Source organism: Haliotis asinina, chromosome 5 (genome assembly GCF_037392515.1).
Source record: "Haliotis asinina isolate JCU_RB_2024 chromosome 5, JCU_Hal_asi_v2, whole genome shotgun sequence".
Taxonomy (NCBI): Eukaryota; Metazoa; Mollusca; class Gastropoda; order Lepetellida; family Haliotidae; genus Haliotis; species Haliotis asinina.
This window is the reverse complement of record NC_090284.1, coordinates 13,088,033-13,108,389: the sequence shown is the minus strand read 5'-3', so window position 1 is coordinate 13,108,389 and position 20,357 is coordinate 13,088,033. Positions and strand designations below refer to the sequence as shown.

General features: G+C 42.3%; 3 protein-coding genes across 3 annotated transcripts; 1 reads left to right on the top strand and 2 right to left on the bottom strand.

Annotated features, from left to right (window-relative positions):
* Window positions 1-1,017: 1,017 nt before the first annotated feature.
* LOC137284970 (gamma-glutamyl hydrolase A-like) lies at window positions 1,018-8,125 on the bottom strand. The gene is made up of 9 exons (XM_067817055.1): window positions 8,019-8,125; window positions 5,921-6,029; window positions 4,810-4,860; window positions 4,279-4,363; window positions 3,612-3,750; window positions 3,092-3,198; window positions 2,237-2,330; window positions 1,331-1,468; window positions 1,018-1,215 (listed from the first exon to the last, which is right to left on the bottom strand). Exons 1-9 carry the CDS (start codon window positions 8,101-8,103, stop codon window positions 1,076-1,078), a joined length of 948 nt encoding a protein of 315 aa, XP_067673156.1. The 5' UTR covers window positions 8,104-8,125; the 3' UTR covers window positions 1,018-1,075.
* A 2,153-nt stretch (window positions 8,126-10,278) lies between these two features.
* LOC137284972 (gamma-glutamyl hydrolase A-like) lies at window positions 10,279-16,012 on the top strand. Its single transcript, XM_067817058.1, has 9 exons — window positions 10,279-10,399; window positions 10,990-11,095; window positions 12,029-12,079; window positions 12,163-12,247; window positions 12,743-12,881; window positions 13,253-13,359; window positions 13,887-13,980; window positions 14,504-14,641; window positions 15,348-16,012. Exons 1-9 carry the CDS (start codon window positions 10,312-10,314, stop codon window positions 15,482-15,484), a joined length of 945 nt encoding a protein of 314 aa, XP_067673159.1. The 5' UTR covers window positions 10,279-10,311; the 3' UTR covers window positions 15,485-16,012.
* A 139-nt stretch (window positions 16,013-16,151) lies between these two features.
* On the bottom strand, window positions 16,152-20,213 carry LOC137284973 (U7 snRNA-associated Sm-like protein LSm11). Its single transcript, XM_067817059.1, has 4 exons — window positions 19,851-20,213; window positions 19,254-19,393; window positions 18,723-18,785; window positions 16,152-16,514 (listed from the first exon to the last, which is right to left on the bottom strand). The coding sequence occupies exons 1-4, from the start codon at window positions 20,197-20,199 to the stop codon at window positions 16,188-16,190; spliced, it is 879 nt and encodes a 292-aa protein (XP_067673160.1). The 5' UTR covers window positions 20,200-20,213; the 3' UTR covers window positions 16,152-16,187.
* Between the last annotated feature and the right edge of the window lie 144 nt (window positions 20,214-20,357).

The window sequence follows — 20,357 nt, the reverse complement described above, 5'->3', positions numbered from 1 at the left end:
ATGCCGTATTTTCTCTCGGGCGGATTTCTATAACCGGCGCTTATTAGAGAAAATATACCATAACAGAAATCCATCTCTCTCGGACCCATAATGAACTGACGATCAAAAGAAATTAAACAGGTTGTGTATAATCCAGTGACATAAAAATAACAAAACTTTTTGATGAAATGGAAAATGTATGATGAAGCACACTGCAATACACGTGTTTCATCAGCAAAATGACATTATAACAATGAACATCGATGTAGTGAAAAGCACTGCAGACGGTCTCTGATGCTGGAAGGTCAAGGTCATTTCACGCAGCGGTCTGTAGTCCCAAATGCCAGCAGCACGAAATCGTCTTGACACTGTGAATCGGCTCATGCGATGACCCAATGATGTGAATGCTGATGACGTCACAGTCAACATCCGGGTGCGTAGGTGAATAACCCGCAAAACAAAGATCCTCTTGAGGTGTTGTGACTTCTGGGTCAATCTCATGTCTGACCTGTCATATTGAAATATGTCCTTGCAACATGGCAATCGGAAGCCCCCATTAGTGACATTACTGTGGCCCGTTCTCGTTGCATCGATGTCAGTCATGGTATTTTCTCGTGAGACTTTTGTTCAGTGATTATTCAATCTATACGGCAAACACGTTTTATACCCTCTGTACGAAAGGTGCTCGTACATGGGGCATTAATCACAATTTTGCGACAATTCGGGCAAAACATGTGTAAATGTTTTTCTTTGGCATATGAAACATGATGGTTGCGTTCTGTATAGTGTTTTCAATAATTTTACTAGTTAGCACGCAAATTTGGGATTGCAGCACCCGTGTACTTTCTTTTACTCGTCAGTTTAGTAAGGCAATGAGAAAAAAACATTGGTGCTCGTGTTAGTATCAAATGCATATATCACAGGAATCTACTCGTGTAGAGATCAAACACATGGCTGCTCCCTGCACCAACACATCCGCGTGGCACTGCATGGAAGGAAGTGATGAGGTACAACCCAGTAATCATCAATGAAAGACTATTATCAGTTGAATCAACTTTATTATAGTAGCGTTTACACACAAGTGTGAAGCCATAGCTTAATAAACAGGGCTTTGGGTAAAATTAAATATATATAAATCAGTGAAAGAACCGTCGGTAACGAACAAAGGCGTGTAGTTCTCCATGACGGCTGCAGACTCGGAAGCGACGTCAGGAAAGCGGTGCCGACTTTTTCGGGCTGTGGAAGAGAAAAGAATGAGTATGCTAAAATATTCCAAGATGTAACATATCATGAGGTTCCTTACAAACACACTTGAAATTCACATCTCCCCAAACCATCTACGTTAGCTTACCCTCGTTAACGAAGAAGTTGGCAAAGTACTGAGTGACGAGGATGGCTTCCGGTGTGTGGTCAATGTCGGAGTTGGGATTCCAACCGTAGTTTATATCTTCCGGGTGCCACTGGGTGGCATAAAACGGGTATTTGAAGGCTGGAAGAGACAGAAGAGAATCGGAATCGTGAGATACAAATTCGAGATTCTTTTTGTGCAATAGTTTGCTGGTTAATCTCAATATGATGGTGGGTTACCATGCTCCCTACAGCCACATAACCCTTAAATCATTCGCCAAGCCCTCAGCAGATGGAATTAACGTCATATTTCCCTACGTTCTTGGTGACCTATAACCATGTAAGGAGCTCAGCTCGCAACTGTCACAAAAACGGTTACAAAGATAATGCCATGCCGCCGAATACACCACCCCTGCTATCGAAATTAAACATTAAGAGGGAAAATATGATTCTACATATTGGCACTTGACAAACGCTTAGTCTCTGAATGTATATAGCTTAAATTTTAAAAAATAATACAGTATTGACATTGAAAATGAGCTTATGTTAGCTGAGTGATCCAGACTGAACTTGGGAATATCTACAGTTCTAGGCTGCTAGGGCTTTGGTAGTCCACAAAGGACTCAGTTGAAGGAAACTAATATGATTCTGGCAACACAAAGAGACAGACTAGACTAGGGATGGTACTGGGAGGGTAGATACGACGAAGAGCTTTTTAATCAGCTACATTCGTCACCACTGTTGCCTTTCAGGAAACTGCAAGAGGGTTTGTCGACGAACGACAACGGCTTGTCTGCAAGGGACACAACATCTTCAAAGAGAGATGTGGCATTTTTGACCATGGTCCGACCAACACACTAGAATCAGTACTACTACTGCAAGTACAGGTGAAAGTGGTTTAGATACACACCTTCCATGGTGGACACGAACACCTTCCCTGCCCTGTCCTTGTTGGTAGACATGACCCGGTAGAAATCATGAAGAGAGGGTGTGGTACTGAATGTCTGACGGAAGGTGAACAGGACAAATGTACATGATTATTTAACACCCCAAACTGGGCTTCCTAAGAGATGGGTGGGTTTCTTGTTTAATGCCGCACTCAGCAATATTCCAGCTAAATGGTGGCGATTTGGACCACACAATCCAGTTATCACTAGTATGAGCATAGGCCAATTGAGATAATACGATACGATTACATGTGTCAACAACATCAGCGAGCTTGACCTGATTCCGTTCGTCGACTCTTACGGGTTGCTGAAGACCAATTTCAAAACCACATCTTCACGTGCCGATATCGTTTGGCTTACATTAAGATATTTACGAGGAAATAAGAGCTATTTCCGCTGTCGAGAACTTGCATCACAATGCCTTCCAGACCATTGTGATGTCATCGGTAATCAGAACGCTCTGCAGTTGTCACAGTGAAATGAAATAACTAATATATCTGCTCCTGAAGCTAGTAAGCATACCTGAGGACACCAAACTATAGCTACAACACCGAGTGTTATTCTACCCTGAATTTGGAATTTACTCGACAGTGGAGTAAATAAGCAAATCACGTAACTCACCTCTGACTGAAACAGCCGATTCGATGGCTGCATCGCCGCTGTCACTTCGCAGCGTGGGATAACAATATACTCATACAAAAGTACAACTTTCTAAGTCGTTGTATATCTGTAAGTTTCATTATAAACAATGATGCTGATGATAACTAAACTGCTGAGTTGCCTCAAAGGTAGCGTATGTGCAACAGTTATTAATATACCTTCTCCATAACTCCCCAGTGATGAAAATTTGGCGTGACTTTCTCCTTTGAGAGAGTGTTGATGATGTTAGGACTGGCGCTGCCCAGCAACCGACTTTCCTTGTAGGCTACAGGTAAAACAAAGCTCATACTTCGCAGACAATGTGAGAAGAATATGTTTTAAATCAGTCTCCATGGTCATACGGTGAACAGTGAAATATGATTCTGTAGCTGGTGGCTGGTATTGTCGTCACTCTAACGTCATCGCTTTCACAGCTACTGTTATAGTTACTATGGTTGTGAATCGGTAGTTCCATATCTTTGAGATGCAGGTTCCTACTGTCTTGAAACGACAGGAGAGAAGAAATAAGGACCCTTTCCTATCTTTCTCTGATTCAGAATGTCCAGGTAGGTTTTATATATGTTTTGAATGTGGTTTACGTTGCTCGCAGCAATATTCAACAATATACTCTATGGTATATGAAAACCTTAATGCAAAGCCTAATGGTGTATGTTATGTTGCCAACACAACTGAGCTCACCCGGTTTCAAGTCTAGCGCCATGCTAATGTTCTCGGCATCAGTAGGCACCAGGAAGTTGTGTCTGGCAGTCAGGTTGGTGAGGAGTTGGAATCCCTGACAGGTGCCCCACAGAGGGAAGAAATCCCCAGCATCGTTAGCCTGGCAGAGACACAATACCACACAATGAACTGCATTCCAAATCACTCGCTCCATCAGACAAATGAGTTTCGTCAACACGGTCTCAAACAATGGAAGCAGGTCATTAAAAGGAACATCGCCCCAGTATCATCACTACACATTTGAAGTCTCTGATTAAGGGAATATACACAATAGCATTAATTAAGCACCACCTTTGTCAAAATCTATTTCTGATAAATAATGGCAAATCCTGGCCTGGGATTACTGTGAGGGAGTGCAGTTTTACGCCGAACAGCAGTATTCCAGCAGTCTGGAAATAATCAAGTCAATCCAGACAATCAAGTGATCAACAGCACGAGCATCGACCGACGCAACTGAGATACGATACCATATGACCACCGGATCTCGTTAGTCGCCCTCACACTAGTTTGCCTTTCTCAAGTCAAAGAACAGAACCAACACAACAGAAACACAAATGGTCTGCAAATATTTCAGCCGAAATTGTTCCACCTAACAGAGACATCAAAGTGTTGAGCTCCTAGAGATTACCTCGACGACGATGTCGTATATGATCCTGGCGGCAGTGGCGAGGTAGCTGGAGGTCAGATTACGATCACCCCCAGGAAACAACACCCTGTTATACAGAGGATAGTGAATCATACTGGTGTTCTGCGTATGTCATATCTACTCCGAGTCAGGTTTCCGGACCAGGCAAATGTTTGTCAAAAGGAGTACAATGGTCGATCCCCCGCCGTATCGTACGAATAGTCATTAAAAGAAGGCAGTTACCTTGTTTCACAAAAATAAACTTTAAAACCGATTCACCTTTTTATAACTAGATGTGAGTGAAGGATACACAACTGATATACTAACACACTATAACGCAATAGAAAACAGTGTTAGTCTGTATAGAGTATCACCATTTCTTACATTCAAAAAATGTTCAAAATCAAAAACAGCTGTTAAAAAGACGTGTGAAAAAATATTTGTGCCATTTCTGTTTGCAATAACGTATTGTGATGTGTATCGTGAATAAAGTAATTATCATATAAATCATTTGTAGGGTCAAGGTATACTCACCCATTGATGCGGGAAAGAAGGGTTTCGTAGTATTCTTTAGGTTGCTTGACTCTGTGGAAGAAACATAGCACCCTGTAGTCCGAACATGTCATAACAACTGAAGGATCGACAAATCAACCATGAACCATGATCAAACAAAACAACCATGAAAATCTGATTTAGAATTTATCTTCAGCAGCCAATAAAAGGCGACTAACGGGTGGGGTGTTCATGCTCGCTGACTCTGGTGACACGAAGGCGTCATCATAGCCTATACCAATTACGTATACATAGATATATGCTCATGTTGTTGATCACTCAACTATGTACAGTCCGCCGCCATGTAGTCTCAGTAGTGATCCATGGACGTGCAGTCATGTGCCCAGCTGGCTTCAAGTATATCATATGGGCCCGATGGAAACACAACCATGAGCCCAACAGGTCTTACTTTTACTCTTCAAAAAAAGTAGGGGAACTGTACTTTCAATTCGCATTGTCGAAATTGGGAGATATATAGGACTGAATCAATGTTGGAACAATAATAATGGATGTTTTAAGAATGCATCACCACATGGATTTCATTCAAGGCAAAGCTGTTCGTTCAGTTATCCCCCTTGTTTGCTGACTGGAGTACGACATGAAAATTTCAGGTTTACAATCTTCAGTCAGTAGTGTGTGATGCAAGAAAATTAATGATCAAGACTCATAATGACACCCCATGCACGTGTAGGAGGCTCCCACGTGCATTGTGTTTGCGTATGGCGATAACGTGAAATGATGCTGCATACATAAGATGAATGTCATGGTAACGTTCAACAATGGGTTTTCTTTCTACCAGACTTCAAAGTTCAGATTCCCCTGCTTTTTTAAGAGTATATATGAGCTCTATGGACGAACAATCAAGGATCCAACAGGCTTCAAGTACATTAGCTCTATGGACGTACAATCATGGGCCAAACAGGTTTCAAATATTTGAGCTCTTTTCGCACACTCATTGGCCCAACAAGCTTAAAGTGTATGAGCTTTATATGGACGTACAATCATGGGCCAGACAGGCTTCAAGTATATACCCCAATCCGCGTCAGATACCTGTTTGTACTCGGCTTCTGTTTCCATTACTGGGTGACCTCACCTTACAGGAACTACCCTGGCTCCGGCCTGTTCTAGGAACTTGACGTAGGCTGCGGAGATGTAGGTGTCGCCATATTGATGGTAGGAACCCGTGCTCTGGTCAACCACCCCTAGACAGCATACAGAACCGACGTATGTAACAACCACAGGTAAAATGTTGCGCAAATACAGTTGCGCAACAAAGACAAAATGGCCGGTCTTCCTATGCACGAGCCCAGCGAGCAAAGGTTGTCAACACTGAACAGGAAATGTTGATTTAACATATTGTACGAAGTTGTTTGCGCCAAAAATCCAGGATTCTAGGCCCAATAACAAAGGACAGATACGTGAAAATTAATTCCAAAACTTCATACTTTGACAGGAAATAATGGTTCCACGACTTCAAAATGTCTTGAGCAAATACGCTAGAATTCACCGTTTGGCAGTTTTATAAAATTTGTAGCCACGTATTTTAACAGTTCGTTGAGTAGTTTGCTCCCAAAATTACTGAGATCTGACAATCAGCTCTAGAGCTTTCAAATTTTCCATAACTAATGACCAGTAAATTGTGTAAATTGTGCACAGAAAGTTGCCAGGATGTACCTTCGATGGCTGCCATATTGAGTGCTACGTCCGGGTCAAAGTTCAAAAACTTTCAAAGACTTCTTCACGGTGTTTCTTTCAAAAGCAAACTTACCAGGTGAAAAAATACTTTAAAAATCTCATTTCCAGTTTTGTTCTCACACCTGTTTTCCTTTTACGCTAAATGGAATTTCTTTGATAGTCAAGACCCTTTTAAAACTAGCTAAAATGCTCCCATTAGCTGCTTCCATTTGACAAGCTTCTGACTAGCAGTATAAATGCATCAAACCTCAGGTGATGTCATCCGTCTTGTTAAGAAAAGTTACAATGGATCCTACAACCATTACACATTTCTTCAAAGTTCTAGTAAAGTCAGCAACTGTTTGAAAATGCGAAACTGTCATTATCCGAACCCAGAGTAAGCAATCATTTGTATCTAAAGCAATGTGAGTAAAGTTAATGAAGGAAGCGTTTCCTATCACTGAAAGCGACATGATCGAGACAATATTCTCATTTACTATTCTTTAAGAATCATGTGGCAGATGGTATCCACATTCCTCTGAAATAATATCATATGATCACTGGATTGGCTAGTCGGAATTACTGTGAGACTTATCTTTTTTCGTTTTTATTTACCTATTTCTTGTATTTTTCCAAACAAGAAATTTAACTATAGAAGCTATAACCATTTGATTGCAAATCACTTTCAATGAAGAAAAAATGGCAAAAATGTGACTAAATTACATGTCGAAACTATTCTTTTTTCTGTTGCGCAACTCTATTTGCGCTACAATCTGCCTGTGTATCAACGCTTACAATTTTGCTTCTAATCTCAACACGTAACACGTGTTATACTTTCTGAGTAAGGAGCAGATTCTTGTACTTTTGTTGGGTTCAGTCCCATCCCAATCGCAACCTCACATGGTTTAACCCACTCAGCCACCGCGCCTGGGTGGAACTCAACCCAACTAAAGTACTAGGGTATGTACTTTACTTAAAAAGTGTCATCCCAAATATAACACGCGTCGACCATTTTCTATGAGCCACTGTGTATTCATAATCCCAACATATTTATGTACCTTGTGTTAAACACTCATCAACATGGCCTTGTGGGTAATACTACTCAAGTTTCTTGGTCCCATTGTTGTAGTCCTCCCACTTGAGTATGCTTGTCCGTTTATTGTTTAACTCATCAATATTTCGGCTGTTTGGATGAAATAACTGACCTAAATCAGACAATAAAGTGGTCAATATTATGAAAACAATGGACCACGACTCCGGGGTAAGGTGACATGAAGTCAACCAAATCACCTTCCTCGAGCACCAATTCCATCCTGTCGCCTCTTGCAAGCAGCATGTGCTATTGAGAACCAGCCTCAATTTGGAATCAATACGAGGTCACGTGGCTACAAAGGTCACACACCTGATTGTGGGTAAATGTTTGCCAAATGTGTTCAGTCATTGTGACCCAAGGTCAGGGTCAAACAACTAATCACAGGGGCACAATTAATTTGTGATCTGGTAATGTGATTACTTACCAATGATTGGTCTGTTGTTGAGGGGCAGGCAGGCCACATGAATCGCCACCAGCAGGACACAAGCAGCTACCTGTAGACCACCCATATTGACACAGAGGAAAAAGCGTCGTTATCTGAGTCATGTGACACTACAGATAAGACATAGCAGCTTAGGTGGCAGACTGTCTATATACACCTTTTCACATAAATACCAATATTATTTTATTACCACACTGTAAAAAATCCCTTATTTCTTTACCGTAGTCCTGGCAATCGGTTTTCAGTGTAAGTACCGTAAAAAGACATTCATACAATAACTTCAGTGTACACATTATCTACGTACATTGACATCTTTTTGAATAGCCGAGAATTCTTTCAAAGTGTTGGGCGCCAAAAATATAAGTCAGCAGCCGACAATGGCCGTGAGTGAGTTTAGTTTTACTTCGCTTCTAGCATTCATCCAGCAGGTTCACTCCCATGCGACAGACCTCCCAAAAGACAGACCTCCCACAAAACAGACCCATCTAGCAGGTTCACTTCCATGAGACAGACCTCCCAAAAGACAGACCTCCCATAAGACAGACCCATTCAGCAGGTTCACTCCCATGAGACAGACCTCCCAAAAGACAAACCTCCCATTGGACGCTGTCCACCCCTATTTAGTTAATGAACTGACCTGGAGTCATTATAGACTATGGTAACACACCCTTCTATCTCCTGGGCCATTCTCCTTTTACTGACTCATCGCTACCAGAATCACTTAAGTTCAGTTCTTTTGTTTTTCTGTGATGAACAAGAAAAAATACATTCTTAGTACAGACAGGTAAGTTGATTTGATACATATTTACTTACTTTTACAATAAGTTTAGTCTGAACGTTGAAGCCTTGAATAAGGAATTTACCAAAACTACAGAGCTGCTTAACATTGTGGGTTCTCAAGAGCTGGACAAGTTTGGAAACTGATGGCTTGTCCCAGTAATAATGCTTATGCAACCAACCATAAAATGTGTTGTTTCAGGCAGCCTGTCTTATGAGAGGTATGTCTTATGGGAGGATACCATCAACAATATCAGCGGAAGACATGTTGTGAATCGGTGAGTCTTTCCGTGACGAACAAACGCTTTCACCACACTGGGCTACTCGTGGAACCACCCTAAAAATATATACGAAAAAAACCCCTCACAAACACATCCCACCCGATTCTACGTCCACAGCCACAGCGTAGGAGAAAATGAGGGAAAGCTGCTTGGTAACGCATCTCAAAGTCAAAATAATGGCAAGTTGTTATCCATAAAATTTGGTTTGTCAGTTGTGGACTTCCCACCCTCTAAAATACCATTACTGACAACTCCATCCCACGTGTCACTGTAGACTTTCTTCATAATTCTAGCATCAGTATCTTGTCATGGCCTTCTCTGGATCTGAACCCGATACGGCATCTGCGTTTGGGATCAACTCGATATGCCAGTGTCGACGGCCGCTTCCACTGCTGTCCAACACGATGCAGGGGGAATAATTTGATGATTATCAGGCCAGAATCCGAAGACTTCTGTATTGCTTTGCTTTGGCAAATCAAACCTTCAAATTTACCACTTCACGCGGCAGACCGCATGGCTTCCTCAACCCTCTACTTCTGCTCATAACGTTACCAATTTAGAGTTATCTCAGTATACAATTAAGTTACCCGTTCTGTTATCCACTCATATCATCCGTGTTAGGTCGTCAAGCTGCTTCCGTATCAAGCTTCTCGTAAGATATGACCTGTCGGGACAAACTCATTGACTTGGTTGAACATTCAGTCATATCCAGACCCGTGAAGGTCCCGGGGTAGAATAGGCCTTCAGCAAAGAAATGCTTGCCAAAAAAGGCGACTCTGCTTGTCGTAAGAGGCGTTTAAAGGGGTCGGGGGTCAGGCTCGCTTATTTGGTTGACACATATCATCGGTTCCCAATTGCGCAGATCGATGCTCATACTGTTGATCACTGATCCAGACTCAATTATTTACAGACCGCAACCATAAATTTGGAATATTGCTGAGTGCGTAAAACTCAACTCACTCACTCAGTCATATCCAGTTGATAGATCGATGCTCATGGTGTCAAGCACTGGATATTTTGGGGTAGACTCGATTATTTACATCCCGCCGTCATGCAGCTTGTGTGGCGTCAAACAACAAACAAACAAAACAAAATCATAATTGATTTCAGGTTCGCGCATGTTGATGCCGTTATATGAGCGGGTTACTATATATATACATCTACAGCAAGCAGCTGTCAGTATAGATCTAAATACTTCCTTCTTCGTCGAGAACGATATGGCGGTGTCTGTGTTGGTGCAGCTAAGCGTGTTGGTGACGGCGATAACAGCTCGGCAAGTCACATACAACAACAGACCAGTGATAGGTAAGTCAGTACGCAAGTGAGGGTCCATCACAGAAAACGGTTAAAATTTCTTCATCGTTAAGACTGTGACTGGACTGGACGCAGTAAGCTCCCTTGGTGAATAGCATACCAGCGCTCCATCTCACACACGATCTGCATATATGTTGTCAGCGTCAAATCAACAGAAACGACCCGCGGAGTGAGTGAGTATGGTTTTACAGACGAGTGATAGCGTATTTAGGTCAGTTTCTGTGACGATATGGCTGGTCTATGGGATACAACGACTTTCTCGGGTCACCGTTGTGAAATTATCCAACTTTCTAACATACACAATGTGTCTGCCAGTTGAGGACTATAACCTGATTCTATTATGTTGAACAGGATCGACGTGTGTTCCTATGTACACCATTGTGGAGAATGAAACGTTGTTTTCTATGCACCTTATATGTCTCAGTACATACACGACAGTATGTAAGTGGAAAGTGTCCAGTAGGTAAAATGAGAGCGATTAGAAACTAAACGAAACGAAAAAACGAGCCCGGGATCAGGATGAAAATAATACACCATGATTTTTTCTTCATTCTAAAATAACGTGCTATGTCCCCTGACAGGTGTCCTCGCCCAGGCCACAGACAGCAAGACACATGGCGACACATACATCCCAGCTAACTATGTCAAGTACTTGGAGCAGGCGGGAGCCAGGGTAGTGCCAGTCAGGTGAGGTCGGTTATCTGATACTTCAGGTAGGCGGGGCCAGGGTAGTGCCAGTCAGGTGAGATCCGTTGTCTCATAGTTCAGGTAGGCGGGGCCAGGGTAGTGCCAGTGAGGTGAGATCCGTTGTCTCACAGTTCAGGTAGGCGGGGCCAGGGTAGTCCCAGTCAGGTGAGATCCGTGGTCTCATAGTTCAGGTAGGCGGGGCCAGGGTAGTCCCAGTCAGGTGAGATCCGTGGTCTCATAGTTCAGGTAGGCGGGGCCAGGGTAGTCCCAGTCAGGTGAGATCCGTGGTCTCATAGTTCAGGTAGGCGGGGCCAGGGTAGTGCCAGTCAGGTGAGATCCGTGGTCTCATAGTTCATGTAGGCGGGGCCAGGGTAGTGCCAGTCAGGTGGGATCCGTGGTCTCATAGTTCATGTAGGCGGGGCCAGGGTAGTGCCAGTCAGGTGAGATCCGTGGTCTCATAGTTCATGTAGGCGGGGCCAGGGTAGTGCCAGTCAGGTGAGATCCGTTGTCTCATAGATCAGGTAGGCGGGGCCAGGGTAGTGCCAGTCAGGTGAGATCCGTGGTCTCATAGTTCATGTAGGCGGGGCCAGGGTAGTCCCTGTCAGATGAGATTCGTGGTCTCATAGATCAGGTAGGCGGGGCCAGGGTAGTGCCAGTCAGATGAGATCCGTTGTCTCATAGATCAGGTAGGCGGGGCCAGGGTAGTGCCAGTGAGATCTGTCATCCTATACTTCTGTAGACTGTACCAGAACGAAAGTAGAGACCATTACAGTTTAGTTATGTTGTCATGACCAGGTCCGTTATAGTGATTGCGATTTCAGTACACTGGATTTATTGATGTAATGGAGAAAATGCTAACATATAATGTTCAAAAGCGTTATCCCACATTTCATCAGGACAGTGTGATTGACTGTATAATTTCATCCCTTGCAGAGTGAGGGAGCCAGTCACTTACTACGTCAAGCTGTTCTCACACATCAATGGGTAAGCATGCGATTGTTTTTGTTTCTGTTTCTATAAAATACTTTAGACGTGTGAGATCGTTAACACATGTATTTGTCCCACAGAGTGCTGTTTCCCGGTGGTAGTGTCGGCATCGTGAGCAGCGACTACGCCAAGGCGGCCAGAATCCTCTACGACATGGCAGTGAAGGTAAGAGTAATATGTCGCCGGCGTTGTGAGTTGCCATACCCTGCACGATGTCGTTGAAAGCAGCAAGTGACTCAGATTAAGGCATATTCAAGTGCATAAAATTTCACACACGCGCGCACGCACGCACGCACGAGCTCAAGGGGACATGGGTCTGCCGTGAGGATCCTGGTTAGAAATGATCTTCTCTAACCCATGTTCCTCGTAAGAGGCGGCTAACGGGACCGGGGGGTATGGCTCGGAAACGCTTGTCTTGACGACTGACTTGACATATGACACCTGACATATGTCATTGTATTTCAATTGCTTAGATCGATGATGATGCTGTTGATCACTGGATTGTCTGGTCCAGACTCGACTATTTACAGACGGCCACCATATAGCTGGATTGTTGCTGAGTGTGGCGTAAAACTATACTAAATTCACTCACGTGTTATATCTCCCCGTGACTAATAAATTGGGTTATTTTATGGTGTTCCGTGTATCCGTGTCCACCAGGCTAACGACGCCGGGGATCACTTCCCCCTGTGGGGCACCTGTCAGGGCTTCCAACTCCTCACCAACCTGACTGCCAGACACAACCTCCTCCAGCCTACCGACGCCGAGAACATAAGCCTTCCTCTGGACCTTACCCCAGGTGGGACAGCTGGACTGATTGTACTAAAAATAATTGTCAATAAATAAAGTAATAATCTTTTAATACGATTATACAACTTCGAATTCGATAGACGTTCTTTAATGCAAGGTTACCTGACAGAAGAATACGATGCATATACTATGATTATTATTCCTGCTGAATTCGTGGGCCTGAGCACAGTATTATGTATCGTTCTAGTTAGTGCTGTGGCATAATGATTAACACGTAGTACTGAGTTATGCATGTTCTGGCCACTTCTTCTTGTCAGTGATAACGCACGTGTTATGCAAGATATGCCCTGGTCAATGACATGATGTTAAGATTAACACGTGTACTGCATAAGACATGCTCTGGTCACTGCTGTCCCCCAGAGGCCAAGTCCAGCAGACTGCTGAGTCGAATGTCACAGAAGACACTTCACATTCTGACCACAGAGAACGTCACCCCCAACTTCCACCACTACGGCCTGTTGCTGGAGGTGAGGAATGGAGGCATGTTCACACATATAACAAATTTACATTATACGAGTTCAAAGATCTTTTTCTTTGACTGCTGTGTATACGCTCTGCCATTAGGGGTATAATACTTTTAAGGGCACCAAGTGCCCGGTTCGATTCTTCTCCATCCGTTACGATGTGTCAAGCCCATTTCTCGTGACCCCGAGATCTTGTTGAAAGATTACCAAACAAGAAGACGTGACAAGCATGCCGTGCTTCATCGGGTAATCCGATAGTTTTCCTGGTCGACGGCCGACCTTTAGGGACAAGAGACCTTTTCTCCTTGCGAATAGCTGCAACATTGCTGATGCGGCGTTAAGCAATATTCACTCACTCACTTCGACCCTTATGGGCTCTTACAGTTCCTCTTTTCAAAAGTAACATTTCTGCCCTATAACAAAACAATTTCTCCTTCTATAGCATTGCGGTATAACTTCTATAGCATTGCGGTATACGAACATGCAGCTTTAGTCGCCTCATGGTCATATAATGTTTAATTTGTCCCCAGACGTTCAGCCAGACCGAGTCACTCACCTCCTTCTATAGACCCATCTCCACAAACAAAGGGCGGAAGGGCAAGGTGTTTGTGTCTACTATAGAAGGTAACGAGAACCGAATCCTCCTCTACACAGGGGAGACAATACATACATTAGCACGTTATTGTCGGAAATCAGGAATCGGTGTGGTTGGGGAGTTCAAATACAAGTGAGAGTATTTGAATGAACACAATCCTAGATCAGTTTGTATGAACATACTTTTCTCATATACGTAACAGATCTTTGGATTTTCTAGCTGTTTGGTGTACCCAGCAACCCAAGGTACATTCCATTCATGACCAATTCGTGCTATTCTGGGACAAGGCTATCTACTTCGGGTTTACGGTATGGGACGAGTGCTGATGAATGAGTACACTCGTGTTAGTCCGGAACATCCATATATAGATAGATACGTCTTAGCTTGTCACGCCGAAGACTCCCCACATGGGTACAACCTGGCTTCCTACGCTGTGATATTCCTGGAACATTGCTAAAAGCGACGTAAAACCGCATTCACTTCCATATTTCACAACATTCGACAAACCCGTTAATTTTTGTCTAAATCCTGACGATATGTCTTATGCTTCAGCCTTCAAGTACCCGTTCTACGGCACTCAGTGGCATCCCGAGGTTATCAACTTCGACTGGAACCCCAAGCAGGCACTGGACCACACCAGCAATGGAGTTCTCATCTCACATTACTTTTCATCCTTCTTCGTCAACGAAGGTATGTCTGCACATATGGTTCCATCGTAGGTGACGACACTCCGAGCGGTGATATTTTTAGCAAAATTTCAGTAATGGACACCTAGAATTGTATTCATAGACGGTGCTCATTTGGGGAATCGAACCGCGACCGTGACGTGTGATCGTACCAACTTCGTGTGCTTGATGACGGAATGACCTGGTAGAACGAGTGTAAGAAGGAATAGTTTGTCCATGAGTTTTGTTTCCGTACCATTGGCATCATGGACACAGTTAATGTCGCCATAAGCGAGTATTTGGGGGAGCATGCAGTAAACAGTATTCAAGATAAATGGCGGTGATCCTTAAATAACAGAGTCTGGGAAAGATAATGCATTGATCAAAGATTGAGCGTCAGTCTACGTAGTTTGGATGCGATGATATGTGTCAACGACGTCAGCAAAGCTGACCATCCGGTCCAGCAAGTCACCTCTTATGGTGTTGCATGGATGGCTGAGGACCACTTTTAACCCTGATCCTCAGGGTTGGCCATCAGTACGTAGGGCCTGAGTGTCGTGCATTGCTATATTAATGTGTGTCAAAGAAGTGAACTGACCGTGGCACATGTTTTTGTTCACTGCCTTGCGGGACACGCATACTCTAGCTGATACCAGCGATACACAACACTCATCCGCTCACTGTAGCCAATACTCACAGGTCAGTAGTTCAAGGGATGATGTTTGTTTCAGCTCGTCTAAGTGGTCACAAGTTCCCCAACCTTCAGGCCGCTGCAGACGCCATCATCGAGAACTTCCGGATGAACTATCAAAATGACGGCACATTCCAGCAGACTTACTATCTCAACTACACCAAAACTTACCAGTAACAAATCTGATGACAGATATGGTGATTACCTTAACAACCTCGAATCAACATCTCATATTTCCTATCATATGAAAGATTGTAATGTTAGTCTGCCTTGCCAGGTGCATGTGTCGGCCTTCCCCACTGATGATGATGATGATGATGATAGGGTGCATTCAGATGCACGACATGACTTAAAAATTCAGGCTTCGGGTCAAATTGAGATTATAGCTAAGATTATTTTCATGCAAAGCCATTTTTCATGAAAAAGGTAAATCTGATCATTTTTTTGGTGGGTACTGTTGTAATGTAACAGAGTTTGAATGTGAGTAAATAAATGAATGACAGTGTCACTGTCTACACACTACACTTTATAGGAAACTTTGTATTGTCATGTTTTCTTCAGACTGACCTTGACTTGAAATAGATGCTCTAATTTGATTGGGTTATGAAATTAACAGAATGTGGAGTTGAGTCGAAATTGTTTTGATGCGAGATAAGTTCAGGAAAAAGACAAAACAGGAGTGTGAATAAAATGTGAAAAATATTACTCTTTGATCTTCCTATGAAACAAGTACGCCACTGACAACAGGTACCCCCTAAAAATACAGAAACAAAGTCTAAAATTGGGATTTATTTTACAGCAGCTTCATTATTTCTTTGATCTGTTTAAACAAAAAACAAAAGTAGACCAAATAGAACAGGTTTTATTTGAGTTCTCCCCTTCAAGTACCAACAAGATTGACTAACACCACATTATCTCCCCTTACAAACAACTGATTCACATGTCGCCACTGAACATCTTCTGGTCTCAGTCCAAGCCATGCTGCTTCACATGGCAGAGGTGTTTCACAATGTGACACCTTACTTGAGGTTTGGTGTGAACGGGTTCTTGAGGTAGAGTGATGGGATGTTTGTGTGAAGGAAAGTCTCTCTGGTTTGGAATGTCTGCGCTGATCATCACTGCAAGGTGTGGCTCTGGCATCAGCTTCTTCCATCTCTACGTCTGCAGATTTTTCCTGAGCCTGGTGATCTTGTTTTATATCTCTCATCTGTCAGAAAAAGAAGATATGTTATATGAAATTAACAACTATGTCCTAACCAGTTTGTTGATCACTGGACTACAGAAGTTGTCTGTACTGAATCATCACACTGCAAGAACAAGGGAGCATCAATCAATGATGCAACTCTGCCTTCGTTGATGCATCTTTCTTATGCAAGGGAGTTAACTGACAAAAAGGTTCCACTTTCAAATTTTGCCATACTATAGTTTTTCAGGAAATGCATGTGGACCCGAATTTTTGTAAATAACTCTTCATCCAATGTACCAATGGATTTCAAACTTGCAAGTGGATGTTTTGTCAGACAACCTAATCACATTGTAAATCACCGATTTTATATATTTATGTGAAAGAATCTGTCTATGAAACTGTCAACAAAATCAACAGCAGAACCTTGACAGCTTGCACAGAGTGGAAGCCAATGACCTGTAACAGCATCAGTGTTGGGTCAGATCAGCGTTTATCAATATAGGTCAGCTCTGTGTAACAGGTTAATTTCTAGCAAAATGCTGGATAATTGCTGGACAAAATGCCATACTATAGCTTCCATCTTTCATGGCTTGATTTTAGTGCAACCAGTGGCTATTTTTACTCATATCTTTAATATGTACTTTCAACTGACCAATCAGATTTCATCTTTCAAAAGTCTTGTGTCTGCTTCATATGAAATGGTGCTGTAAAGTCAAGGCATTCTGAGCAATAATCAAGATCTTGTTGCAATGGAATTGATTCATCAGAGCATATGAGCATCATGATTAAAAATATTGGAAATATTTGGAGCTGACTGTCAACCATCCTCAATAATCTCCAGCGTATGCATTACAACAAATCTCCACGAGACCCTGGATGCATTTATGGCTCTTTTATTACCTCCCATGGCTGACTTTTTATCCAGTCTAAGTAAACTTAGTCTCAGTGTATTTCATTACACTCCACCACTGAGTCTAACAAAACCTAGTAGAATGTCGCGTCAGGTAACCTTTCCGCGACCAATGACCGTCCAATCAAACGTGAGACGGTTAAATAGATTTAACCAATCAGACAACCGCTACTATTTAGGGATCGGAGGGACCTTCAAAATATTCAGGTCACTAACACAAATCTCTCCACAAACAAAAGTCTGCATAAAACAAAGTTATTTGACCTGCAGTATATACGCTTTGGGGTTTCTGTTGACACGGTTACCATTAGATAATATTTGTGCAAGATAACATCCTTGAATATTGCCAAAAAACACTATTTTCAGCAACTGTTTAATCACTGTTGTCATGGTTGTATGTGCGCCGTGTGCATCACCCGGAAGCGAGCATACGTAAAATAGCATTCAGAATCGTTCGGGTACAAACCTTGTCGAGTTAAAAAGTTAAATAGGTATGTGCAAATGTGCACTTTCGCAATTTGGTAAGCTCTGTTCTTTTTGGTCAATCTCAAAGGTTACCTGACACGACCTCCCATAAGGTTTTGTTAGACTCAGTAGTGGAGTGTAACGAAAAGTACTGAGGATAAGTTTACTTAGACTGGCTTTTTATCCAAACAGGTATCTGTGCTGGGAAGCTGGGCATACCAATCACAACTCAATTTCACTTCTTAAATTATCCAGCCAATTAAACTGGGCAACACAACTAATGTAGAGGTTCTTGCATATATATTTTTTTTTGAAGTTTCAGACCTGTCAATTACGTCTGTATGATTTCCACCCAAATTGGAGTCACACTGTGAACAAACCTTCATAGCTGCGACCACTATCTTTTTGTTGACACTGGCAAGCTTGGTTGTAACAGTGGCTTAGCTGATTGGCTACTGTGAGAATGCAGAGGCAACAAAGGGAGGTAATAAAATCATTGCCCTGTGCAATAGATGCATCCAGGGTCTAGTGGAGATTTATCGTGAAGGTAAACCTGGGAGATATGCAAATCCAGCAATTATCCAAAACATCCAGGGCAAGGGACATTTACAGTCATTAAACTTCCTTACCTTGGGAAGTCATTATTACAACAGTCTTTTATTCCACAAGCAATATTACTGACAGAAATGTGATGAATACTACTAAAAACATGTCATCATGAGTCAAATCTTAAAGAACCCATTGTGAAATCTACCATGTATTGGTCCTCCTGTCTGTGTCACTATGTGTTAATCAAGGCATGGAAACTTTCCAGTTTATGACATCCATATTTCAAACTTCAAACTAGATCTTACTTTTTTCATTTTCTTCCTGCATACACTCGGAATTCTGTAGACTTCGTCAACATCAATCATTGCCTGTACAATAAGAATAATGATTAGAATAGAAATATGTTGATTGCACTCTTTTGATCTCTGACACATCACAACAGAGTGAGTCAGATTAGTTTTATGCCGCTTTGGGCAATATTCAGAAGTATCATTAGGAGAACACCTGAAATGGGCTTCACACATTGTGCAAGCAAGTGCTTTAACCACTAGGCTACTCCACTGTACTTACAGTGGCCTGTAGTAACTGTGGGTTCAATTCCCTCTTCTCCAAGATTATGTTTTTAGATGCGTCAATACCAAGGTCGTAATTTTTAGAAGTTGAACATACTGACTAACATTACTTTTTGCATCCCTTTCACATACCATGCCATTACTGGGATACTGTTTAACTCAGCTCCAAACCTCACTCGCTATATATATATAGGCATAATCAGGATGACAGAAGAAACTCAACAAGCAGAGGTCACATGACAGAACACAGCTGTTCCACCTTACCAGATTAAAGTGTTTGTCGAAAGCTACAACATATCCTTTGAGAATTCCTCGAACACTACAAGCGCTGCGTGTCCATATATAAGTCTGTAGCTTCTCCTGAACACAGCGCCGCAAGATACTCAGTGGGCCACTGATGAAGCCTGAAATATATACGAACCTGCATGGGAGTCATGCTCACACATCATTACAACTCAAAGCTATTGTTGAAGAAAAATTTTCCGTTTCGTTCAGGGGTGACCATTCATAAAATTCATATTTCATAAAATTTAAGTTTCTGAATAGTATGCACATATTAATAAGGCTGTAAAAGATTTCTGTCAAATTTGCTTACAGTTTTGTCAATTGACCATTTGAATTTTCATTTTATGACTGAAATTTGTTTCATCATTTTCATAAATGAAACCTTTAGACATGCAGAATTTACCTCTCCGTGTTTCAACATTTATTATGTATAGGAGATGACATATTTAAAGACAACTTTATTTGGCCACTTGTCTTGGAGTTGGAAAAAATAACATTAAAAAAGAGGTCTTGATTATTTTCTTGACCACCAAATGGCCGCTGCCTACCACTTTTCAAAGGTTTGGGTGGACTTACTTTGATCCATTCGTGTCAACACATTCCTCAGCATCCTACGTTTAGCACTATGCATACTGGCGTCTGGCATCTGCAGAACCTGTCTGTCTGGAGCAGACGGTTTCTGTGACGGTGTTTTAGGACCACTTGCTGTCTGGCTCGGCATTGACACTTGTGAACCTTGGCCAGCTCTCCCTTTACCGTGTACTTTGCTTTCGTATTCTGCAACATTGTTAAAAACTCGAACGTCTGGAAACTGAACAGGGGTATTGGTCGAATACAGAGCTCGTAAGGGATCAAAGTTCGATGAGAATAGATTGAGTTCGTCGCCACTGACATCATCAGACACGTTATCCGTGGGGGCTGCCATTTTGAATCAGCTCTGCTGGGAGGGTGCGTATTAAATACTTACCACTTTACTGATTCTCGATTCTATAACTACATTAAATATGATAGCATTTGTTATTTCTGTGAATGACATGCACAAATGTATTTTTAAAATGTAACTGATTTGCGCTTATATACGAA